Below are 26,830 nucleotides of genomic sequence, written 5' to 3' on the forward strand. Positions count from 1 at the left end.
TAATCCTTTCTCAGTTTTAATATAGATTGCACTATTATAGGCAAAACTTTAATACTTTTAATATTTTTTTATTATCGTTAGCATTATCAGTTACAGTTTTTTTAGAAGTCAAACACTTATTTTGTTTAATAGTCATGCTATAAAACTAAATTTCTTTTATAAACAACTATCATGGTTCTCAAGTCCTTTTATAAATGCATTTCCTAATGTCTAGCTATTTGACTTGTTTTTTAGGCTGTGGTACTGGTGTGGTATGTCCTATCAGCCAACAGTCCACTGCTTATTGCAATAGATGTGACTTTGATACATCCCAGCGTACATGTGGATTTATAAAGAGCTCTGAGATAAGTCCTACAACTCCATCCTCCAACTTGTCATCTACCTGTACCTCAGATCCTGAAAGAATTTATTCAGGACTTAGTCTTAATTATACAGGTAAGGGAGATAATCTTTTAACTTCTTTTCTTATTAATAGAACTTTTTATAATGAGGGAGGGATGGGGCATTTAGGCTCATGTCTTTAACACAGACTTGAAAATACATTTTAAAAAAGAAGAGAAAACATACTGCAAAGTATATGATATATTGATAGAATCTCAGTGTTCCTACATGATATATTGATAGAATCTCAGTGTTTCTACATGATATATTGATAGAATCTCAGTGTTCCTACATGATTTATTGATAGAATCTCAGTGTTCCTACATGATTTATTGATAGAATCTCAGTGTTCCTACATGATTTATTGATAGAATCTCAGTGTTCCTACATGATTTATTGATAGAATCTCAGTGTTCCTACATGATATATTTTAGAATTTCTCTGTTCCTACAGGATATATTTTAGAATTTCTCTGTTCCTACAGGATATATTTTAGAATTTCTTTGTTCCTATATGAAATATTGATAGAATTTCTCTGTTCCTATGTGGTCTATTTATAAACTTCATTGTACTTGTTATTCCAGACTTGAACCTGGTCCCATATTCTCTATATGAATACAGTGTTGTGGTTGTCAACAGTGCTGGCTCAACTTCCAGTTCTTGGGCAACCATTAGGACATTAGTGGCGCCACCAGAGCAAGTCCTTCCTCCATCCTCTCGAGTGGCTCCTGGGGAACTGTTTGCCATATATCTAACTTGGACAGAGCCCCAGAAACCAAATGGTTTGTGTGACTAAAGAATATTGCCAAAAAATAATTTATTCACTATTTGCTACCCTAAAGAAAGGAACTTGAGTTTGAGCTAAGATGTATTTGCTGAGTGCCTAAAGGTATCATGAGAATCTGCTCCCAAATACCCCAACCCCATATGTCTACAAAAAAGATAGCACCAAAAAAATATGTAGAGCATGTTAATGTAGCATGGATTCTAAAAGACATTTTGTCCTAGCTACTTCATAAAGTGCCTTGGACTTGTTCACTGTATTCAGACTATGTGTATGTACACTAATAAAAAACAATCCTTGATTGGATCAGAGAAATGGAAATGTAGCTGGATTATATAAAAAAAAATTGGGAAGGGGAACAACAACTCTATTTTAAAAATAAAAGTAAATAAAAAATCTTTAAAAAGTAAAATTTTATGCCAGTCTATAAAAAAATTCAACAATCATTTTGCTATTATATCTAGAATTTTTTATTTAAACAAAACTCATAGTTTAAAGAAAAGTTTTTAATTAAAACAGATTTTTTTTCCTCTGCAATTAGTAATATTTTTTTTTCTTCTTAATTGGAATGAAATACACATTTTATAGGATGTTTTAAAACATTAAGATGAAATATTTTAAGGCTTTCCATGGCTTCCTTCAGTCATGAAGCGACTATCATTATGACTAAGGATCATCTCATAGAAATGAAATGAAAGCCTGGGCATTATCTATATATGATGTCACCCTCACAGGAGTTCCTTCCTCTCCTTGCCTGATATTTTCAAAGGAATTTCAGGTGCTGTTACAGTTTGCAATCAGCTGCATCACAGCATAGTGTGCTGCCAACTTCCTAAGAGTTACCAGCTCCTGATTTTTCATGAGGGTTGACTCCTGAATCCTTTTTTATGTTTGGGTAAAGCTGCAAGGCTTGTTCTAAGTAGGTAGCCAGCCAAAGCTAGTAAGCCCTTCCTGCTCAAAGCTTACTGGTTTGAGTTCCAGTTACTCCCCTTTGCCCTTTCTCCTGTCAGTGATATTAACAGTTCAGCCAGAACCAATATATGAGCCACATGTGAAGGTTAGGAATCAGACTGGTTGTAAGAGGCTATTTAATACATAGGCCAGTTGAAACATATCCAATATCACTTCCAGCAATGACAAACTTGCAGCTCATGTTCATGCTTGAAACATTTCAGAAATGCATGTTGTTCTTTCTGAAGTCATTTATTACATCCAGAGAACTTAACTTTCACAAACTTTTTAAATTATCTTGATTAGTGAGCTGTATTTTATTTTGTGTCAAGGTATCATCAGCAACTATATTTTAAGAAGAGATGGTATCCAGTTGTACAGTGGACTGGGCACTAACTTCACAGATGACCTGAACATATTGCCTTATAGGAGTTACTCTTATATTCTAACAGCTTGCAATGTAGCTGGATGTGGCACCAGTGATGTGGTAGGTCATACAAAATTTAACTTGTGGTATTTAGCCATGAAACAGTTGCTTTTCTGTACTAATTATTATTCAACTAAATCTCTAAATCTAAAAGTTATGATTGTGACACTGACCTATATATAAAATGTTTGCTTCAAACTGGTAAACAAAATGCTACAGGAATGAGAATGTTTTGCAAGTTTTTATCAATTGGAAAGAAGAAAAATCTGAATGAAAAAACAACTCTTTGTTATAATTTTTTGATACATTTGCTTAAAATTGATTTTAAAATTATTTTAATAAACATATAATTAATAACATTTAACATTATTAGATCTATATATTATGTATAAATAATCACTTTGGACATGACAAAATTCTAAAAGTTTTTATTCATAGCTAAAACAAAAAAAACAAAAAACATTGCAAACTTCTGAATTGTATAAATTGATTGCCTTATCTTTCACTTTATGATTTCCAGTGTTAATATTAATAATACATGTTTCTAAGTTATTTCACATGGTTTTCAAAACAATTATTACTTCATTTCACCTGTTAGATGACTGTTGCTACAGCACAGGCTATTCCAGAGAACTTAGTTGCTCCCTATGTGACTGTAGTCAACTCTACACAGATTGTAACTCGAGCCCAGCCCCCTGGCTCTCCCAATGGACTTATTACACTTTATACTGTCTACATAGTGGGCACACAGATGTCTTACAACTCTACGTTGCCAGAGGAGTTCACCTTCACAGGTGCAACATAGTGTAGTCTATTTTGGTATTAAAGATGCTGGAGTCTATACTGTGTAGAATAATTGTTAGATACTAAGGTTTTAACTTTGCTAAACTTACTAATGTTTTAACTTTGCTTAACTTACCATTGAATTGGTCTCTCTCTAAACTTACCAGGCCCTCAACATAATATTTGGTGTTGAGTGATAGCTATAACTTTTTCCTTAACATCCTACAGGACATTATTTTAGTAGGAATTTACCATCAATGTAGTTATTTGTAATGATATGTTCAACCTTTATTTGGCAGTGCTTTTAACTGCTTTAAAATTTCCCTTTCTCTAGAATGTTGTAAGATTTTGTTTTAGGCATTTTGATTTTCTTGTTGGGCGACAGATTAGTCTGATGGTTCATAATTTGATGCAAATAAAGACTCAAAATAATATTGAACTATTTGTTGTAAAAACAAAAGCTTTTTTTTAAGAGCCATAAATTAATACATTAGGAAATAGGATAGACTTGTAGAAATATGTACATTTTACATTTTTATTTTATATTAGAAAATGAAATTTAAATTACTAGTATTAAATATTCATGGATTTGGATAAAAAAATTGGGTCATCCCCCCTAATAAATGAAATTTTTTTTTTTCAGGATTAAAGCCATATACAAGTTATACATTAGAAATGAGAGTCTGTACCATTATTGGATGTGCCACAAGTCCCAATGTAACAGTCAAAACAACAGAAGATTTACCAGAAGGTAAGTTCATATTAGTAAGCAAGTATTGACTATAAAGCTAACTTCTGCCATGTTACTCATTATATTTCTCCAATTGGTCTCCAAAGGCTTATCTCCTCCAAGAATCATTGTCATCAGTCCATCTGTTCTTGAACTTTACTGGCATGCTCCAGTCTCCTTGAATGGAATTCTCCTAGGATACAGAATCACTCAGGTTTGTAATGAAACAATATTCTATACATTACTGGCAGCTAGTATTTGATAACTGTGCCAAAGCCAATTAATACCTTTCAGTGCTATAAGTAATTGAGGAATTAAAGTTAACTAAAGTAAACACCCTTGATGATATCTATCTACACATTACATACTATTTCTATAGTAAGTTAAAAAAAAACAAAAACAAGCTAGTTTCTTCCAGCATATTGAATACCAAAGATAAACAAACACATTGTTTCCTCAACACCATGGCAACAAATGTGTGTCTCTATTCCCCATGTCCCCTCTTCTCTTATTTTTATTCACTCAGTGTCACTCCAACTACTGCATGCATTTGCTTCTAGATTCATTCTGACAGTAAACAATGCCAGTGCTTTCCATTGATGAATTCACAGTCAAAACAAAACAATTCATTGACCATCATCACACATATGTTCTGAAGTGTAAGAAGTATCTTTATGTTTTTTAAAGTATTTATTTCTTGTTGAATATTTACTACTCTAGACTAGACCACAGCCGGTAACAGTTGTCTATTTTGGATCTGATACAATGTCTCGGCTTACAAACTTAACTCCTGGACAAACCTACACTTATCAGTTAGATGTTAGCAATGGAGCTGGAAGTACTAGCAGCATCCCTAGAGACATTGTCATGCCCTGGAGATCTCCACTAAATATACCTGTTCCACAAGTAAGACCTATTCAGAATATATAGTCATATATACAGTCATTCATTGAACATTAGAAAATAAGTAACATTTGAACACAGGGATCAACAAGGTTTAACTTAAATTTTGTGATAATTAGAAATCAGTATGATTATATTTATAATGTAGAAATTAATTAAGTTGCTGCAGTTATTTGATTGTTTTTTTCATTATGTATTAGCTAAGTTTCTCTAGAGTAGAGTCATTATATTAGTATTGAATTTTCCACTGTCATGTCATGACAGAATGTGACAGTACTGAGCTCTACATCCATTCAAGTCAAGTGGTTACCTATTACTTCTGACCAAGGGGACATTGATAATTACAAAGTTCTATTGAATATTGGCTTGGAGACTGAAGTAAGTTTTTTCTAATTTACGTTGGATGAACATTCTAGGTAATAAGATACAATAGATTGTTTTATTGCAAAGTAAGAATAGATATCTAGAACTTACATTAAATATGGTCAGACAGTAGCATGCCTGCATCAAATGTGCCTCAATATGGGATCATGACTGAGTTTTGGTAGCCACATGAAATAAATGCACACTTCCTTAATAATCTGCCTTGAAGAATATATCCATATTATTTGTTCCTGCAACAAATCTTGTTACAAATGTATATTATCTGAGTGTTAAAGCCTAATGATGTTGAGTAATTAAAGACAGAACAACTGATGTTTACTTGATAGCTTACAGCTTGTTTTCTATTCATTATTTGAAACGATCAGAATTTGACAGCAACTTGTCTTTTGTCTAGCACATTGTCAATGTCTTTTTCTTCTTTTGAACACTCTTACATTATACTTCTTAATACAGAGTTGCTGTCAATCATACAGTTGTTAAATTCTTGACTTACACCATGCAGAAGCTATATACATTGTTGTAACCATCTATAATCTGTACCTATAATGTACAATATAGTTACAAATTGAGCATTTCTGTTGTAAATCTACTTCATTATCTTGTATAACATATTTGTATATATGTATGAAATATTTTTTTTAGGTTGAAAGAGGTGTTGGTCTGGACACATCTATAGTGATCTCCCCTTTACTGCCCTATACAAAGTATGAAGTGAGACTACAGGCTTGTCTTATGAATGTATTGAATGGCTGTGGCACTAGCAGTGGTGTTCTTGTCCAAACAATGGAAGACATGCCTCTAGGGATGGCCAATCCTAGGCTACAGGCTGTGGCCTCTAATGCAGTTCTTATCCAGTGGGTGCCCCCCTCCACACCTAATGGAAATATTTTAGTTTATAGAATATTTCAAAGAAAAGCTGGTGATGCTAATACGGAAATACTTGTGAATCAAGTCCAAGGAAATGTTTCTCAGTTCCTACATTCTGGGCAGGATATTAAACCATTTCAGTTTTATGAATACAGGGTAAGGCTGACTCTATTCTTTAATTAATAAACATGGCTTCTCAGAGCACTTGTTTGAATCACAAAAAGTAAATTAGTTAGCTTTGTTCTTGGGAAATGTATTGGCATTTCTGAATACATTGTAGTTTCTGGCCATTAGGTTTTTGTTTCAGACGTTATCATGATGGCCCTGAGTTTGAAGTCTCCCCCCTGTCATACCTTCAGGAAGTTTGGCCTAGGATGTAGTTTGTCCCTTAAGAATGGAAGATTATTAAAGCCTAAATCTCCCACAGCATAGCGGGAGATGGTAGTAGGCAGGGTTTGAACCTGGATCTAGACAACATTCTAGAGCACATACCACATGACTGGCAGGTGAAAGGCTTCAGGATTTACCTCATGGGAAAAATAAGAAATGGAGACCCTTAGGCTTTAGAATTACCAGCTATGGTTTTCCCTAGGCCCACTGGGCCTGTAAGCACATTGAAAAAGAAATTTGTCTTGGAATTCCGAGACACTGATGGCTCCAGTGCAACTAAGAATCTAATATAATGGGTAAAGGAACTTATTCTGGTCACATTTTATCTTGGTTAAGTAATTTTTAAAAAATACAGATTTTCAGTATTTGAAAGGGAAAAAGTATTTTGAATAGATATTTCTTTTATATATTATAATTTGTGTGTGTGTGTGTTCATGTATACATTTAACATTGAGATATGGTAGAATAATTTAAGCATAATACTTTGTAATTTTTATACTAATAGTAGTATTTATATATGTAGTCAATGAAACAAAAGACTGTAAAGCTTGACACAGTTTTTCTTTTCTGGATAGGTTCTGGCAGAAAACTCTAAAGGATCAATATCAAGTAACTGGAGCTCAATACAAACTTTGCAGGCTGCACCAACAAACTTGTCCAGTCCTATCATACTGTCTGTCAGTTCTTATGGTGTCACTCTTTCCTGGGCACTTCCCCTAAATCCCAATGGAATCATTCAGGAGTACAGGATCTACTATCAGATATCCACTGGCACATCCCCCTCTTTGTTGAGTGTTGGGGGAAATGTAACGTCAACCACAGTAAGCAACTTGGAGGCTTACACTAGCTACATTCTGTATATGGAGGCTATGAACATAGCTGGGAGTGTTATGTCTCCAGGAGTCAGTTTTACTACCAGAGAAGGATACCCCTCAGGACTTGGTAACTTTAATGTTGAGAAAGTCAACACAGGTTTATCTGTCATACTGACTTGGGATGCACCCACTAAACCAAACGGAATAATCACTATGTACAGGATCTATGAAAATGGGTCAAACATTGCCCTCTACACTGGACTGGGTCAACAGTTTGAGTACAGAAGATTGTTGCCAGCAAGCAAATATTTTGTCAAACTCGAGGCTTGCACAAAAATGGGTTGTACAAGTGGACAGTTGCAGTCTTTCTGGACAGCAGAAATTGCTCCATCTGCTCAGCCAAGCCCTGTGCTTGGAAATGTGACATCTAGAAATGTTCAATTGTTATGGAAACCTCCTGTCAATCCCAATGGGGTCATCACAGCTTTTGAGGTTCTGAGGGTCTCCAACTCTCTGAGCAGGAAACGTAGACAAACTTTACTATTGGAGGAGAATGAAGAACCACAGAGTCTGTTTTCAATCCATCATGTTATGGAACTGTCTTATGAAGCTTGCCATTATCTGCCTATGTATCACCTAATAGATTCAGGCAATTATTTGAATTACATTCCTCAGAACTACAGCATTCATACACCAGTTCTTAGTTGTGGGGCGATAGTGTCCAGGTCTAAAAGACAAACCACCAGTGATCCCCAAGTTGTGTATAGGACAACCAACACTTCAGGTGACCAGTTTGAGTTTACAGATACAAACCTTCAGCCATATTCCAGCTATCAGTACAGTATACGTGCATGCAATTCTTTAGGGTGTACATCTTCCCCATGGCAGTCTGTAACTACATCACAAGCTCCACCAGTAGGTGTTCAGCCACCAACTCTCCAGTATGTGAGCAATGAGATAGGAACTTTGAATGTCACCTGGTCAGCACCAACTCAGATGAATGGGGTCCTGCAAAGCTATCAGATTCAAAGAAACACTAGTCTGCCACTCTCCTTTTCTTCTGATGCTGGGCGACAGTTTTTAGACTCTGGTTTGCTCCCCTACACAGTGTACTCTTACAAGCTGACGGCATGCACAGGTGGTGGTTGCACCACAAGCTTACCAGCCACTCTAAGAACTCTAGAAACATCACCTTTCTTAGTGCCTTCCCCTACAGTACAGTCAGTTAACTCTACAGTGCTCAGAGTTACCTGGACTAAACCTCTGATCAGTAATGGAGAAATCATCCAGTACAAGCTGAAGATGGATGGCTCTTTTATTTACTCTGGACTGGAAGAGTCTTTCACCATCTTGTATCTCAAACCTTATGAGCAGCATGTCTTTAGATTAACAGCTTGCACTAATGGGGGCTGTACAGAGTCAGGGGATGTAACTGGTAGAACAGAAGATGCATCTCCCACTGGTCTGTCTCCACCTCTTCTTAGAGTTCTGAGCTCAAACTCAATTGAGATCACGTGGTCAGCTCCCTCCAACCCAAATGGGATAATAACCTCTTATTACATCAGAAGAGACAGTCGACTGATCTATATTAGTGATGGTATGGTAATGACAAAAATAGATTACAGCTTAGAACCAGGACAAGAATACTCCTACACTATCATTGCAGAAAACAGGTAAGATACTTTCTTTCAGTTTGAAATATTTTCATTACATCTTTAAAAATTCCTTTTCTTTTTTCTTCTTTCAATGAATCAAGGATCATAATGAGTAGAGCATTTTGTCAAACTGAGGGACCTAAGTCTTTGAAGAGTTGAAGGATATTTTCAATGTGGACTATTTAGATGACTTCTTTCTAATAGGAAAGTAAATGTATTTTAGGTGGGCTGATATGCTAAAGAAACAGGGGACATTTACATTATCTGCCTCTTAATCTCTGATGAAACTTAATTATATGCTTCTAATATCTGAGAAAACTTGGCATCAAATGCTATGTGGACTTTTTGGACTTTTGCATTCTAATATTGTCTATGCTTTTGTTTAAAGAAAGGGTTCCATAGAAAGTGATGCTGCTAGAGCTGTGACCTATTCTGCTTCACCCTCTGGTCTAGCAGCACCCATAGTCACTTCAGTTTCTTCCACATCAATCAAAGTGGACTGGACCCCACCCACCTCACCCAATGGTGCAATTGTCAACTATACAGTGTACCAAGGTAAGGTGAATTAAAATTGTGTCTTCAGCGCAACAAATTTAGTTTGTACTTTTTGAAATACACAATATTCTTGGCTAAAATAAATTATATTTGTTATTTTTGGGTAAAATTACATGATTATATTAATAAAATTACATGATTATATTAAATGATCATGTAATACAAAGTACTATTGATTATATCTTGTTTATAGGCAATACTAAAGTCTACACTGGCCCAGCTACACAGTTGACTTACACAGTTTCTGGTCTGCAGTATTACACACAGTATACTTTCAGTGTTGAGGCATGCACTAACAGAGGCTGTCAGATCAGTCAGTCATCTGTGGCCATGACCTTAGAAGCTTTGCCAGAAGGTCAGCCTCAACCAACACTGCTGGCATTAGCAGATGAGCTGGGAGCACATGCAGGCATTCAGATATCATGGGAAGGTCCTGTGAAACCTAATGGAATTATTGTTGGTTATGAGTTGAGGAGAAGAAGTGTATTAAATGGTATATATCTAAATACATATCTTACAATCTATTTCATTACTTTATCAGCAGTAAGAACCCTTAGTAGTAATTAACATAGTGGTACATTTTTTGTTTTTGTGTTCATTACAAAATTAAAGATCCTATTAAGGATGTCAGTGAATGCTAATTAAATTAGATTTATTCATCCAAAATTTTTAGTTTAAAAAAATTCAATAACTCTTTTGTTTCTTGTTCAGTTGTGGAAGCTAGCTACACAGAACCAGTCAATGTTTTCAATGGTAGCAGCAGAACTTTGACTGACACATCTAGTGAACTCAAACCATATACTCAGTACCAATACATGGTGATAGCAACCAACTCTGTTGGCAAAACCGGAAGTCTATGGGCAAGTGTAACCACTAAAGAAGCATCACCCCAGGGAGTGTTACCTCCAGTTGTCAATGTAAGTTTATGAAATTAATTAGTTTGTCCTTCTTATAATTATTTTAACATTTAGTGTGTCAATCAGTATGGTATGGTAAATGGTGCTAAGTTCAATGTGACTCTTACAAGCTCAGTAACCCATTAGTCAATTTTATTTTTCATTTGAAAAGGTAGAAAACAGATTATGTAATTTTTGTAACATTTTTAGACACATACCTTTTCCAAACATTTAATGTATATTACTTTTATGAGATGCTGAAGAGAAAAAGTCTTTCAATTTGATTTTTGAGAATTCTCTCTCACATAGATGAAAAAGTGACTTGGCTGTTAAGTGAGCTTGTATTCATTCTGTTTGCATTAGTTTGATGAATGTAGAAATAAATCTGAGTGCTTTATTTAGCTATGCACTATTATCAGAGTTTTATTTGCTTGCATTGATAGGCTTTTCTACTCTTAAAGGCTTAAAAGTTGTGCGCTGCCAACTACAGAACTATTGGTCACACAATAAGAATTTCATTAAATTAATAGCAACATAGTAAAAGTGAACATAGTCAAAGTTTACAGAATGGTTAATTTGCTAAAACAGTGACATGCCCATTGTGTTTGTTTGCTCTGTGTAGTCCACAACATCTACAACAATCACAGTGACTGTCCCACAACCAACAGTCAGCAATGGGATCATCAAGTTCTACAGAGTGCTGGTGAATGATACAGTGGTAAGTAGGACTTTCAATGATATGTTTATTTTGCTTCATATATTTTGCATGTTCCTGCAGAATTGAAGATTATTACATTCTAGTTCAAACCTCCTGCAGGATGGTGATGTATAGTGGCAGTCTAGAGCACATGACCAGCCAGTCATCCAATGGAAGATAATATGTACATTTCCAGTTCCATATCTTTAGTACAAATCTTTTTTACATCTGGACTTAAAACTAGGATCTGTAGCTTTACAGTTAATCATAATGCTCCACTAAAATGCTTACTTCTATTACAAGATCTACCCATGGGTTACACAAATAGGCAAATCAATCATTTTTAGTCTTTTGTATTAAGTTGTGATTCTTTTCAGTTAAATTATTTACATAATGTTATCTTGTTTGTAAAAGTCCATTTGATGCTGTTTCCATTTAGCTGTCAGCCTCACCATTGTCTGCTGTGCTCACTGTTGGACTGTCTCCTCCACTTTCTCCCTACACACTGTACAACTTGAAGTCTCAGCTCTGTACATCCGCTGGCTGTGCCACTAGCACTGGTGTGCTGGTGAAAACTGACAGTGCTAAGCCAACTGGACTTGCTTCTATCAGAATAACTGCAACAACCAATGATTCTATCACACTTGAATGGGCTCCACCTTTGAACCCTAATGGTGTCATACAGAGGTAACTAGTATACATTCTTTAATAACACTTAAGCAAGACTTTTACATTTTGTTTCAAGTCAGTGTTTGGGGGTACATATGAACTTTAAAAAATTTCCTAGAGTATAAAGAATACAAAGTTTCTGATAATAGCATATCCCCCCCCCCATCCACCTTTATATATCAAGGTCATGGATACATAAATGTTATATTGATAATGGCAGCAGGAGAATGCAATTTTGCTTAATAAAAGAAAAGGGCAAAATGAAGACTAGATCTTGATCTGGACCTGACAAAGGCTTTCACCCTGGACTTGCAAACTTGAGTATTTATGTCATAGTAATTATATTATCTTATAAAATACAGATGTTACTACAAAAAAAGAAGATGATTATGTCCTACATGTGAAAAACATGCTATTTAAACATCTTATCTAAATATCTATATAAAAATAGTTTATTCTGTGAAAGCAAGAATCGACTACAAGTTGGCCAAACTTTGTCATCAGTGTATCTATAATAAAGAAATGCCCTTGTACCTTAGCGAACTGATCACTCTATATGTCCTTCAGAGAGCCTTGTGCTCAATGGACTCAACGCTTCTAGTAGTGCCACGTTTCTCCCTCAAAAGCTACAGTCTGTGGGCTTTTTCAGTGCACAAACCAAAGGTTTGGAACTCACTCCCCATTGATCTCAGACAGACAACATGCTACACTAATTTCAAGAAGAACATTAAGACCTACCTATTTAATTTTTTTTAGATTAGTTTGTCATTTTAACTCTCGTGTTTATGTTTGTAATATTATCATAGCGCCTTGAGCCTACATTGTGTTTGTTAACACCGATCTATAAATAAAATTATTATTATTATTACTATTATTCTGAAAAGTATTTTAGCTACTGGCAGATAATCAAATTAATACCTTAAATCATTGTATTTGATTGTTTACTTTTTCTTAAAGGAGGTTATAATTAAAAACTAAATAAAAATAACAAAATGATTTAATGATTTATCATATAGACGAAAAAAAAGGACTTTAATCAGCACATCTCATTTCCTGTCTAGTTAACTATATCTTTGTTGATGTCAGGTATGAAGTGTATCAGAGAAAGACTTGTCCACCAACTGTCCAGCCGTTTAATCAAACCTGTATTCTTGGTGACATCAGTCTGACCTACTCTGGCCTCAACTTGAGTTTCACTGTTGGCAACCTTGAACCTTACACAGCCTACAGCTTTCAAGTTCAGTGCTTTAATGATAAAGGTGGAACAGACTTTAATACATGGGTCAGTGCAGAAACCAAACCTTCAAGTGAGTAAATAGACAGAAACTGGTAATGTAAACCAATATGTTAAAAATGACTTGCATCTCATTCATTTTGACCTTAGACAACTTATAAAGGACCGGCATAGTATTCACGCAATTACTCTGTTATTCAAATCTACATTTTTAATAAAAAACTTCTTGTAAAATTCATCAAATGAATTCAGTGAAGAAAAGAGGACTAACTCGCACAAATTAAACTGCATATTGAAACTAAATATCTGTTTTGTCCAAACAGTTCCAATCTACCTTGGCTCCATCAAGCTTTACAAAAATGGAACTATGGCAAAAGTAAACTGGGAAAATTCTTTTGATTTGAATGGTCAGCTGAGAGAGTTTCTCCTACTGGCTGATGGTATTGTTGTGTTTCGAGGTGTTGCTTTTGAAGGGGGCGTGGAGAGGAAGACAAAAAGTCAAGGTATTTTTGTTGTAGCAGCTATGTAAATACATTTGAGACAAAGAACAAATTCTAACTTTTCAATCATAGTCCTTAGAGATTTAGAAACCTAGATTTTGTGTTGTGCAATAGTTGATGATATTTTTGTTGAATGTGTTTGAAATGTTATTTGTGATTAAAGGTAATTGACATAACTCTACCATATGTAATAACAAATATCTAGATCTACGTGTTAAGTAAATATGAATTTGTTTAATTTTTGTTTGTAGCCATCAGTTTCATTGTTCAAGCTATTACCTCCACTGGCCAAGCTGAATCACCTGTCATTGTGTTTGATCCTAGTGCTGTTGATAACATTGGTCAGTTTTTCTTTCTTTGCTATGAAAATAGTTTGCTAATAACATCTGCTGTAAGAGTCTGTTTCTGTCTGTGATATTTACTTTGTGACAGACTTGTGTGACTGAAGATGTAATGGACTTTAAATATATGATGGTTCTTTATGATATATTTGATTTGTTCACACTGACATACAAATATTTGTAGGCACAACAACTTTAGCACCAGTTGCTGCAGAAAAGTCTTCCTCAACACCTGTGTACCAGGAGATTTGGTTCATTGTTCTGATGTGTATCCTGGCCCTGCTGGTTCTTTTTATAGTGTTGGCTTTGTGCATTCGTTGCAATGGCTCCAACAAACCTTACATCAGAGAGAGGATGCCCTTACACCATAATAATGATAGAACTTTACCTCGGGGACTTTATGTCATTGATGCAGCTGATGGCAGTATCATAGATGTAAGTTATGATTCTGAAGATGTTCATTTTCCTGTTTTGTTAATTATTTTTTTTTTAGCATTTTGTGAATGTGAAATGTAATCCTTATTTTTTTTTTTTCTACATCTCCAAAACAAGGGCTTATCTCCAAGACGTCGCAAACATTTGTATCAAGGTCCTGGGATAGGTTTAGTGAACCCTGCCTTTGTTAATGAGAGAATGTCACCAAGTAGATTCAGCAGAGCTCATACCAAATATTTTGATTCTGATAGTGATGACATGAAGCCTTATGACAGTGGTTTGGTAAGTTTTTTTGTGTCCTTATTTTGTTTTGTTTTCAAGTGATGGGAATATGGGTTTAAATTTAAAGAAACACCAAAAGTTAAATTTTGTTGTGAAATGGGTCAAATGCTAGGAAAATACTTGTATTTATTAGAACCAGTCTTGTGAATTTTATTTATCTCAAAGTTATTGTTCCATTTGCATTTATTAGAATGTTATTGTTCTCTTTGCATTTATTAGAATGTTATTGTTCTCTTTGCATTTATTAGAATGTCTTTTTATCATGTGCAATATGTGCATTGTGTTATTTTTATTAATCCAACAACTTTTATGATAGAATGCTGTGTTTAGGGTAGACTACTCATGTGATAGAAAGTTACTATTGTGATAGAATGCTGTGTTTAGGGTAGATTACTCAAGTAATAGAAAGTTATTTTTGTGATAGAATGCTGTGTTTATTGACTATTCATGTGATAGAATGCTGTGTTTAAGGTAGACTACTCATGTGATAGAAATCTGTATTTAGGGTAGACTATTCATGTGATAAAATGCTGTGTTTAAGGTAGACAACTCATGTGATAGAATGCTGTATTTAGGATAGACTATTCATGTGATAGAATGCTGTGTTTAAGGTAGACTATTCATGTCATAGAATTCTGCTTTTAAGGTAGACTATTCATGTGATAGAATACTGTGTGTAAGGTAGACAACTCATGTGATGAAAAGTTATTTTTGTATAAGAAAAGCTTTTGAAGTTTTTTTGTTTTTGTTTTTTTTGTGCAAATAAAAAAAAAACATGAAAGTGAAGATAATGCAGTATATATAAGGTCTACCCAAGAAATAGAAATTCTTATATCTTTTGTGCTAAAAGTAATAAATATATAATCTTTTTGAAACTAGACATTGTCTTTTTTGTATTATAAAAATAAAAATAGTGGTTCTGCAAGATTGTCATTGCTGGAAGTGGTAATGAATAGAATATAAGCACTCCACTACCTATAAAATACTTCCTAATAGCATGCGTCTCAAATAGCCACTGACAACCAGTACCAATCCTTTCCTTCACATGTGGCTCAGATATTCAGTACTGCAAAATTGTTTTCACTGACAGGAGAAGTAGTGAAAGCGAGTATTTGTCACCTAAACCAATAAACTTTGAGCAATAGGAGCTCGTTAGACCCACGTAGGAGAAGGAAAAATCAATTCAAACCTTTGCTGCCTTGCAGCTATACTCAAACATAAGCTTAGAGAGTCAACCCTGAGGAAAATTCAGAAGCCAGTGACCCTAAAGGAGTTTGGAGCAAACAGCACTACACCCTGGCAGTAAATAGAATTATAACAGTAGCTAATGGGTTGAAGCCATAGATCTAAATAATAGATTTTATTTTCAATTGTTGTTTTGTAACACTTCTCTCAATAATGTATAAGTGTGCAAGACCTTAGAACCTAAACAGGGATGAATTTGGTTTGTAATATCTCAAGTCTTTTTTTTTTTTTTTTTTTTTTTCCAGTTTGATGACCTTGATAGCAGCAGTAGCAGTGGGCATACCTACAGTTACACAAAGGAACAGACAGTCTTTACTGATACTCATCTATAAATAACCTCAAAACAAATTCTTTTCATGTGTTGAACTTGTTGACCCAACAGATATGTTCATAAATGTAGTGGACAACTGATGTGTTGAAACAAAAAAATGTGATTGTGAATCAAAGGCATAAATAGTGATTTAAAAGTCACTCTCTAGTCATTGTCATCTGTTTGTGTCTATCCTTGAGATGAGGCTCAAGTATTTCTGTCTCTGTGTGACTATGGAGGTATTTTTCAAATCTACCACTAATGTTGAATTGATTGCTACATTTTCTACTGTTAATTTATTTTACTTTTTTTGATAGGCCAGTAAATTTATACCAATATTTCATCTTTACTAATTAATTTTTGGTGGCCCCCGAAAAGGGAAAAGACGCTATTAGTTTTGTGTGGAATGTCCCGCTTAGATCTCTTAAACTAGAAAAGATAGTGAAAATCCCACTTCATAATATTTTAGACCATTCAATGTTCTAATGCAATGGCTACTTTTTTCTTTTCTGAAAGCGAAAAATCTAATTTTAACAAAATTTAACTTTTTTAAAAGAAATAATCTGTTTAGTATGCATATAAGTTGGGCATAATTTAAAAACAACAATTAATAAGTAGTTTTTCATATTATCGCATGAACTGCAGTGATGCAACTCCGAAATGAAGGAATTAAAAAAAAAATATTTTTTTTACGAAAATGTTTTTTCTTGAGGAATAAGAGTTTGTCCCTTTACAAAACAATAAGAGCAATTATTCATTATAAATCATTTTTAGTTAGGCCAGATTCCCATCTAACTTCACATTCAGCTATCCTTTGGTCTGTGGACCGCTGGGGCACCACACAAGATCTGCCAACCTTCTTTCTCTATTCTTCTCTGTCATTTGTCTTTGATAAAATTGCATTCTGATGTTCTTTCTGAAAAATATTGAAACCTGCCTGGGTGGACCACTTTGGGCCGATTTTGAGTTTGTGTCTCCACACAAACTGTCTTTGTACTCTTGTTTAAATTTCATTTTATTGATACTAATACCTAATTTTTTTTTACATTTCTTTTACTTGACTTTGCAGCTGAGTTTCATTTTAATGTAAAAGTTAAAGACTTAAGTCTTTGTAATTTTAACTTTTTTCTCTAGGATTGTGTACAAATAAGAACATATTAATTAAAAAATGCATCATAAAATTATCTTGGGACGCAATGGGTCAAGACAATTATTAGTTGCAGAATTCTTTTCTTTACAAAGAGACACCCCTGAATCAAATACGTATGATTTTATTTCCCCTCAATTCTATAATTAAACCAGCTAACCACATTAAGGCTTAGATGAGATCAAATGTATCCCTGAATAGCTTGTTTTAAAAATCTGGAATATATTACCTTGTCTCAATAGTGTTAGCAATATTTTGTAGTTCATTTAATAACAGGGTGATGAAGTACACAATTTTTGTTTTGTCTCACAGTGTAATGTAAAAAAAAAATATTTATTCTGTCCATTATTTATATTGTGCAATATTTTGTCCTTTTATGTAAATTAGTTGATTTATTTTGGACCAACTTGATCACAATGAATTTTATTTTGTACTTAACTTTTACAATATAACAATTAAGAGGATCACTTAAGTCTTATTGTTTTGTGTGTTTTTCATTTGCTTTATGTTTTGAAACATGGAATGGATGGAAAATAGATTGTGGTAACAAAAAGAAGAAATAAAAAAAATGTGTACTTTATAGTCCAATCAAATAGTCAACTTAACATGGACGTTTCCTTTGTCATTGACAACTAAAGAGAGGAAACACAATATGAGGAATCAAAATATGAGGAATCAAACCCACAATACTGTTATTAGTGGGATGGATGTTCTCTCATGTTAGCTATCCAGCCATACTTGTGAGTAAAAAATCTTAGCTTGAAATAAATGAATCAATTTTTTTTTTTTACTTGTCTTCTAACCAACTTCCATTCTTTTACCATTTTCTTTAGACTATGAAGAAAATGTGAGCCAATTGTAGGAATTGATTTCATTGTGGACAAATATTAGTTCTGGTCTTTACAAACCATTTGACCATAATCCATGAGTTGTTTAAAGGACTTATGAACAGCCTAAGATAATATTAAGTTGGAAGATTTTTTGTTATCATTTAATTTACCAGACCAGTTTTGATTAATAAGAAAATCCTATTAAAATCATGTATAAATGTTACTTCAATTACTTGCCTTACAAATTCAACAAAACAATATTTTCAGTAAGAATATTTAATGGAGTTTGGTGCACATGAATGTCTAAAAGATTCACAAAATGAAATCACACCTGACAAGCCACAAAATCTACTCTAAATGACACATCCTTATGCTGCTGGCTGTCCCCCTTGGCAATCATCCTAAACAATTCTCTAGGTGTATGCCACAAAACATTAAGAGCACTAGAGTAGAGTCACTATTGTGGAACAGTTAGCAGCTACTTTTAGTTTTCAATTTTTTGCTCCGTAATGAAAAAACTAAAAGTATCTAGGCATTGCCCATCCATTTTCCGATAAAAATAGACGCATTGTTTAGTTTTTCAACAGATATTTAAATTTTACGTTCAAATCGACTGAGATATGGTCAGTCACAATTACGGAACAGGATTTTTTAAGAAGTCACAATTGCGGAACACAGCCTATATAAAGCATATATTTATAAGTCTAATACTTGAACTCCTTATCCTTTACATTAATTTTATTTTATTAAAGCTTAAGACAACACATTGTCACTTTTAGATTCTTTGCATCTTTTTTAATAGTAATTGACGTCACACTACCCTGATTTTCCTTACAAGTTTTTTTTTCCACTATTCTTTTTTGTTATATTAATATTATATATATATATATATATATATGGTATTATGATTTGTCTTCTTTTTGCTAGACGTATGGTAATCATAAATTATATATTATATGTAATATTATTCTCTAAATGTTTTTAAATTTATGTATACTATAACAAAATCATATTCCGATCTAAATCACTATGTAAATATTAAGCTAAATGATAGTAAATGCGCAGGTCAAATAAATAACATTTATAGTGTTCCACAATTGTGACTATCTTTAAAAAGGTAAAAACTGGATAAACACCTCCTAATTTTTTAAAAATTGAATTCCGGGTAGATAGCTATGAAATGAAGTTTTTCCACATCCATATATAAACCGAAAAAGAGGTGTATCATGCAGGTGATGTGTCATCATTTTTAAAAAGCCTTAAGCCTTGACCTATGCTGTTCTCCTGGTACGTGAAAAATAATGGACGATTCCACACCTGTCAACTTTAACCTGGAGTCAAAATTAATTTTCTTCTGTGAAAGGAAAACCCTTATATTGAAAATGTAGAGAAATGGACCGTGCGCATTTTACCGTTACAGTAGTTTAGCAGAAAATTTTAAAATAAAGTAGATTTTAACTAATTTCGACGAGCTGTTTGGCAAACATGCCTGCTCCGCAATAGTGACTCTACTATACTAGGTGTAGGTCACAAATTTGTTTTTTAAAGCCACAATCAGGCCAGCATTGCCAGGTACTTTTCCCCAATGTTGTGAATAAATGCTGACAGGAAAGCTGTCAATGGATGCAGGGTAAGGAGGTGGAAAACTTTTCAATAACTCTCCACTCTTAATGTCCCAGAGCTTTGTATAACTGTCAGAACCAGCTGAAAACACAAAATATAAATCATTGACATTGTACTTCTAGTTTATGATTAGAAATATGCTGTTCCAATTTTATTTAAAGTTTCAACAAAATACAGTCTCACATACCTAACAATTCTTAAAATAACTGTAACAGTGTATAAGTTCATGTTTACTCACAGCTACACAGCAAGGTCTCTGTTTCATCCACATGGAATGGCAGCTGGTAATGAGAATTGACTAATCCTTTGTACTTCATCAATACTTTCTGTTTTCTCAGGTCCCACAGACAGATCTATAAAGACAGATTTGGGTTTATCAATGAAACAATTAGATAATCATAAGGATAACTACTTAATTGTTTGGTTTGGTAAATCAACTAGAAATAAATCTGTTCAAATTTTCTACTGCTTAAACACATACTGTGGGGAAAAGAGTATACCACAGAAGTGTCATTGCCAGTTAATTTTGAAAGATGACATCACTTACAGTAAAACTGTAAGAGGTGACAAAGTGATAAGGAGACAGACGAAGAGCTAAGGAAGAAGTCAAAGAGACAGGAATCAAAACAAGTCAGACAGGAATACATTCATAAATATCAACTTAATACTGAGCATTGTATAATGCAAACTTAAAATGCAATAAAGGATGCATAATAAAACGTAAAACTTACTGTGCCAGAAAAGTCACTGGCCAAAATATGATTGTCATTCTGAAGTAGTTTGAGGCAGCCAACACCATGATGTTGTTTCATCTGTGCTTTGATCTGACCTTGACATCTGGCATCATGAACCAGAATTAACCCAGATCTAGTGCCATTATAAAGTATATTGCAAGACTGAAACAAAAAGAAAACATTTGATCATTTTCCAAAAATGTTTTTATTCTCTGTCAACAAAAGAAAACATTTGATCATTTTCCAAAAATGTTTTTATTCTCTGTCAACACACAAAGAAAATTATTTTCTTTATTCCTTATTATGAATCATGATCAATCATCATTATTGTACATTGAGGCTCCCATGCTCTTTTAATATGCTTAGTGCCCTTGCTTCAATCTCTTGTGATGGAGGGGATATTAAGGAGCAGCTTTCCAAACTGCCTTTGGGAGCTCAGCCAACACAACTCTAATCAAATAATTCTGTCTTCATCAGGATTCAAATTGGAGCCCACCTTATAAGTCAGTCATGAAATTTCTGTCCCTCAGTTACATATGAGAGGAAACAAATGAAGTGAACACTGTTGTGATGTTTGATCAGCTGACTGGAAGCTATGTAGTCAGTTGGTCTGGCTTTAGTGGAAAGGTGACAAGTAAATGTGAAAATAATCAAAGTTTGAGCAGTGATTGAAGTTCTTTGAAAATATTAATCAATGGTCATGAGCAGAATTTATATTAAATTAAAATTTATAAACATCTTGATGGAGTTGTATTAATTAATGAAACCCAAATTAATAATTAACAAAGACCAAAAAAAATACCTTGTAATATTAGATCCAGGACCCTATGAATACCAATTTTCTTTTATTGAGGTTTTAATGTATAGATTTAGATAATTGTGAAAATGGCATTCAAACTCGGTATATTTTTTTAGCCAGTGCAAGAACAAAAACAATTCTTTCTACAAGTTGTATACAAACTTTGACAAGTGTCACAGTGTTGTGTAAGGGTTATTAATTAGTTTAATAGTTGTTATCAAAGCTCACCGATAGACTTGACAGAGACCAGACAAAGGTTAGGACAATGTCAGTTAGGTGTTTGTCTGGTAGAGAGACTGATATGTGGGTCGGGACAGACATTAGTAATGTTAGTTTAGGTGTAGGCTAGATACTCAGCCTATATAGAGAAGAGTTTGGGGCAGTCGGGACACAGCGCCATGTAGTGTTAGCAGGGGCGTGTGTCGTGTGCTAGGCGTTTTCTGGTGAACGACACATACAGACATTGGGAGCAAGTCGCCGAGGTTGGCTCGCGATCTTGGCTCCAAGATGTGTGAGTTGTTTGCCAGAGACAACATGTAGGAACTAATTCTTAAGGACCAGGGTAAGAAGAAATGGTTTTTATTAGTTATATATCTAGTATTAGATGTTAATTGATTATGAATAAATAGAATGGCGCTTTAGCTAGTTGTTAGCGATATTCTTGATTATTTGTCTATTTAGAGTGACAGTCTTGGCGACTGTCTGAGTCGGTGACAGTCTTAGTGACATTCTGACGGTCAGAGACGGTAGATCTATATATGGTGTATCTTTGCCTGCTACGCAAGGGGATATCACTCTAGTATTGAGCGGACTGTAACGTTGGGTTCCAGGATTCGTGCAGAGACTAGAGAGAGAGAGAGAGAGAGACAAGAGAAATGAGTCAAGAGAAATGGAAAGTTCATCGTGACCTACAGCCAAGCATCAATGTCTATGTGATTATTAACTTTTAATTCTAGAATCACATGAGTATTATATGTAACTATAGTTGTTAATTAAATATTTATTTTTCATATGCAAATTTGTGTCCAGAGATCATGATTTATATCATTATTGAATATTGTGGTCTTTAATCCATAGTCATCTGTGATGTGTGTGTTTTATCAGTTAAATTACATCAGTAAGAATCACCCTAGACGTAAAGCCATCAAGAGCTGATATCAAGATCGTGACAACAAGCTAGATTTGTTCATGCTGATATATTTAATAACACTGCATTCTCTTGTACTCTAGCAAGCAAGAACAACTTACATTAGGAGAAAATGTCTGAGACAATGGGTCACTGTTACATGTGTTGTAGGTCCACCTTCTTCGTGTGGCAGCATCTATCAAATGACACTTTTGTTCTGAGCCAACACTGAACCTTGACCTCTGGCTGTCCCAAGCAGCTGACCAAACAGTCTTGAACCCAAGGTTTAATTCAAATATAGTCATCTGTAAAAAAAAATGACAAGTTCATGTTATATATGTCTTATTTTTTATATTTATTTACTTTGAATCTTGCAAACATTTCTAGTCCTAGGAAATGGCAGGAAGAATGGTTCAACTTGGGTACATCACAATAGCTTGTTGGGATATTTAAAGCATATATACAAAACACACTCAGACAACTGTATACCCTGTAAGATATAGTCCTTACAGACAGACCCAGTTTCAATCTGCATATTTTATCACATCTATTATCTTTTCGCTGTCTGGTGCTGTCTTTAAAGGAAGGATTTGTTTGAGTCTCCTGATCTTTGCATACCATATAATGAGCTTAAACCCAAATAAAAATCTGAACCCACATGCTCTTCAGGATATTGCTCTGGCCATATAACATCTTTGTTGACAACAGAAATGAGTAAATTCTACAGCACCTGACTAACTGAGCTTAAAGTAGCAAAGCAAATGTCCCATGTTGAACTTACTGTATCTGTTGTAGGGGAATCAAGATTACACATGTAGATCATACTGGGCATGTAGCCTATAGGGCAGACTGTGGTATACATCACTGTGGTCATTCCACTCAAACTCTGTGTGGGGGCCAAACACAGGCTGCTGATTTTTTTGTACACAGGCCCAAGCACTATGTCCGGGGGCTTGATAGTTATGTAAGTGAGTTTCTTATCCTTTCTTGTGAGTGATCTCCCCTCTCCCACAGCCAAAAGTTGTATGCACTGACCTAGACAAGACTTGACAGATGACACACAGATCAATTTATCTCTGCTGGTTGTTACTTCCATCTTCTGTATTTCATCTAATGTTAAACTGAAATAATAAAAAAATGAATTAACCAATGTTCCATACCACAACTTTTATGATGCAAATATTATCAAAGGGATGTTTATGTGACTTTTCCAACATAATTTTAACACATTAATTTTGAAATTATTATTATTATTATTTTAATACTGAGTTTTTTAACATCATTTAATATCAATTCAGACAATTAAAAATTGCATCAATGCTATCACTAGGTGAGCGTACATTAGAGAGACAATATATTAAAAAAAACATTTTTGTAATAATCACTTACAAATCATCCACCTAGTGAAAATTTAATGAAAACATGTACCTCAAAATGAGAGGCAACAATATATGTGTATGCAACAGGTAGACTTCTACAGGTAATCAGTCATTAGGTAAAATGTTATTTAGATAATGGCTATAAAATATGCAAAAAATTAGCTAATCTAAAAGCAACATGTAGCACAGCAAAAACATAGGGTTTACTTGTTTGGAGAAATGTAGTGAAATAAAAAACTAAAGAAAATCTTGGTATCAAATATCTCATCTGAAAAATGTGTTTAAAATTTTTATTCATTTTGTCCTACTCCCAATACCAAACCTTATTTGTTCGAGAAAATAATATAACCTAATAACTCAATATTATTTATTTTCCTGAATCACTCTGTGGACATAATTTTGGAGTTTCCCTTCCTAGAGTTTGCAAGTAAATAGGTTTAAATCTCAGTCTAAATCTCTAAGACTCACTGTAGCTGAGTAGGGCAAGATATAGGCCATTCCTCATCCTGCTTTAGTACACAACACATCTGTCTAGCTGTGTAGGTCATGAGGTTCTCACAAGTGAACAGGCCACACTGCACACTTTTCAAAACACTCAGGAGGTTCAAAGCTTCATTTTTCTTCTGTTGCTGTGTTTTAGGCAGTGAGCCTGCTTCAACTTTCTTCAGATCTAATAGACGCTGTTTCTCTACTTCTTGTTTTCTGATTGTTTCCTTTGTAACAAAGGATGACACACAGCTCATTGTATTTGGGAGAATTTTGAAGTAGGTTTTTTTCTCCTTGTCGTAGTAGTAACCAGGAATGTCTGATTCCACTTGACCTGGTAGAATAAAATAAAATAGTAAGAATCACATTTATAACTGAACAATGTGCATTGGATACATATTTTTTTATTATCAGAAGCAAATCTATTTATAAGCGATACAAATATCAGAAGCCAATCATGTTTGAAACAGATCAATATGTATGTGATAAAAATATCAGAAGCCAAACGCATCTGAAACAGATCTATATATAAGTGATATAAGTTTTACAAAACAAAAACTTTTTAAAAAGTCCATTTCTTAAAAATAAATATTTTCTTTGTAATTACTTCTTTGTAGAGTTTCTTCCCTTTTTTCATACTCTACTGAATAATTTTTCAAAAGTCAACGAGTTATTAAATCAGTTTCTATCAGAATCAAATATACAAGAATTACTTAAAGTTCTTGAGGTTTTCAACACTGTTTCAAAACTATAAAAATAGAGAATTTTAAAGAAGATTTTGTTGAACTACAAAGAGGCCTAAGTTACACATTTCCATTTTAAGTTTGCTTCTTTACTCCCACTTAGAAGGCACTTATCTATGATCACACAGTAGAACTGTCCATAATTTTTAAGCTTGTTTTAGCCACACTTGAGCAGTAAATATGTAGCCAATTCTAATTTACTTAACTATTAGTGATAATGACAGAATGCTACAGGTCAAAATTTTGATGGCTCAAATTCAAAGGTGTGCTGGATCATTTTTTACATTGCTGACTATCTTTACCCATAGCAAAGATTTTTATGTCCAAAAAACAAAAATTGATCTTTCATTCAGTGATTGACACAAAGATTTTAGCTGCCCATCAGCTCAAAAAGACTTTCTTCACTCTTTTTGCCTGTGGGTAAGTCTCCTCCAAATTCAAAATGCAAACAGTGTGCCCAAAGAGTTGTTGACAGCAAGCAACCTTCTAGAGAAATGATTGAGCCGATGGAAAGATTTAGGAGAACTTTATTTTTAAACTACTGACTTCAATCAGCATTCTTACTGCTAATGATCTTCTGCTTAAAATTAAAAAGTAAACCAAATTGAAAAAACATAGATAGAAGTCATGAAGGAAGAAGTAAAGGAAGTCAACAAACTTTAAAAAGAAATGTAAAATCTAATAACAGTAGCCCACAGGCTATGCTGTTTCCTATCACCCTGAAGCAACATTTTATAAGAGTTTCCAACAGGTCGTCAACTTTCAGGCCAGAAAAACGTAATTCCATGGAGCAAGAACTAGAGGAAGTATAATGCTTAAGACTGAATTCACCTGTCTCATCAAGAGAGGATGTGTCAAAGTGATTCTCTTCAATATTGTTCTGATGGTCTGCTCTATTACCATTATTAGAAGTATATTTATTATTGTTTCTCTTTTTAATTTTCCTTTTGCTTGGACAAGAGCTGTCTCTGCTTGTACCTTGCAGAGAACATCTGGATGAGCTTTGTTGACTACGTCGAGATTGGTATTGTCTATTCATGACCTAAAACAAAAACAAAGTTTACCATGACATACATTATAGTATTATACTTTATAGACATAGTAAATAATTACAAACAAATTATAACCCTAGATCTAGATTGAATCTAGATAATTTGTAGACCTAGTTGTAACTAATTTATAATGTATAATAATTTATAACTATAACCCTATTGTCCCTATACTACCCACCTATGAGTATGCCCTATATTATATATTAAAATACTAGTAACTAGATTGTAGTCACTATATATAGTCTATAGTTAAATATAGTAGTACTAGATAGGTCCTAGATCTAAATAATCTACTCTTTACTGTCAGACACACCGAGTGGTGACACTGACTGTGACTGTCACTGAATCACGGTACTGAGTCAGTGAGTTACAGTGAGTACTACTATTACTAACTCACTGCGTGACTACGCTAAAAGTACAACTAGTACAAAACACTCTGACTCTACAGCACTGTGAGTCTAGGGACAGACGTAGAGTCTAGTAGACTCTAATAGATCTAGATTATTTAAATTTATTATGACCCTTAAGACCTTATTATTAGATAATCTAGATCATCTATGATCTACTCTATTTCTAGACTCGATACTTTCATCAAATGACTGCTACAAGTACAGACTAAGACTAGGTTATATGGTTATGTGAGACTGTTTCGGATTTATTTATCCAGTAACATTTTT

At 34.0% G+C, this 26,830-nt stretch overlaps 2 protein-coding genes across 6 annotated transcripts in view; one reads left to right on the forward strand and one right to left on the reverse strand.

Annotated features, from left to right (window-relative positions):
• The window catches only part of LOC106057012 (usherin-like), a 77,747-nt gene extending 59,894 nt beyond the window's left edge, over positions 1 to 17,853 (forward strand). The window contains exons 58-78 of the mRNA XM_056024697.1: positions 235 to 435; positions 966 to 1,163; positions 2,449 to 2,603; positions 3,142 to 3,337; positions 3,970 to 4,077; positions 4,164 to 4,270; positions 4,777 to 4,962; positions 5,224 to 5,337; positions 5,986 to 6,366; positions 7,176 to 9,088; positions 9,459 to 9,625; positions 9,819 to 10,118; positions 10,337 to 10,542; positions 11,144 to 11,239; positions 11,658 to 11,905; positions 12,974 to 13,194; positions 13,445 to 13,624; positions 13,873 to 13,962; positions 14,147 to 14,397; positions 14,515 to 14,679; positions 16,170 to 17,853. Of these exons, the coding sequence (XP_055880672.1) occupies positions 235 to 435; positions 966 to 1,163; positions 2,449 to 2,603; positions 3,142 to 3,337; positions 3,970 to 4,077; positions 4,164 to 4,270; positions 4,777 to 4,962; positions 5,224 to 5,337; positions 5,986 to 6,366; positions 7,176 to 9,088; positions 9,459 to 9,625; positions 9,819 to 10,118; positions 10,337 to 10,542; positions 11,144 to 11,239; positions 11,658 to 11,905; positions 12,974 to 13,194; positions 13,445 to 13,624; positions 13,873 to 13,962; positions 14,147 to 14,397; positions 14,515 to 14,679; positions 16,170 to 16,256 (5,570 nt within the window). The 3' untranslated portion in view covers positions 16,257 to 17,853. The remainder of the gene's footprint in view (positions 1 to 234; positions 436 to 965; positions 1,164 to 2,448; positions 2,604 to 3,141; positions 3,338 to 3,969; positions 4,078 to 4,163; positions 4,271 to 4,776; positions 4,963 to 5,223; positions 5,338 to 5,985; positions 6,367 to 7,175; positions 9,089 to 9,458; positions 9,626 to 9,818; positions 10,119 to 10,336; positions 10,543 to 11,143; positions 11,240 to 11,657; positions 11,906 to 12,973; positions 13,195 to 13,444; positions 13,625 to 13,872; positions 13,963 to 14,146; positions 14,398 to 14,514; positions 14,680 to 16,169) is intronic.
• A 618-nt stretch (positions 17,854 to 18,471) lies between these two features.
• LOC106057021 (DDB1- and CUL4-associated factor 4-like) lies at positions 18,472 to 26,805 on the reverse strand. 5 transcript variants are annotated; one of them, XM_013214038.2, is made up of 8 exons: positions 26,740 to 26,805; positions 25,933 to 26,143; positions 24,341 to 24,692; positions 23,275 to 23,614; positions 22,616 to 22,798; positions 20,566 to 20,730; positions 20,073 to 20,187; positions 18,472 to 19,915 (listed from the first exon to the last, which is right to left on the reverse strand). In XM_013214038.2, exons 1-8 carry the CDS (start codon positions 26,743 to 26,745, stop codon positions 19,728 to 19,730), a joined length of 1,560 nt encoding a protein of 519 aa, XP_013069492.2. In that variant the 5' UTR covers positions 26,746 to 26,805; the 3' UTR covers positions 18,472 to 19,727. The 5 variants fall into 5 exon arrangements, with proteins under 5 accessions (XP_013069492.2, XP_013069493.2, XP_013069495.2 ...); XM_013214039.2 differs by having other exon boundaries at positions 26,684 to 26,805; XM_013214041.2 differs by lacking the exon at positions 26,740 to 26,805 and adding an exon at positions 26,332 to 26,558.
• Between the last annotated feature and the right edge of the window lie 25 nt (positions 26,806 to 26,830).

Source organism: Biomphalaria glabrata, chromosome 3 (assembly GCF_947242115.1).
Source record: "Biomphalaria glabrata chromosome 3, xgBioGlab47.1, whole genome shotgun sequence".
Classification (NCBI taxonomy): domain Eukaryota; kingdom Metazoa; phylum Mollusca; class Gastropoda; family Planorbidae; genus Biomphalaria; species Biomphalaria glabrata.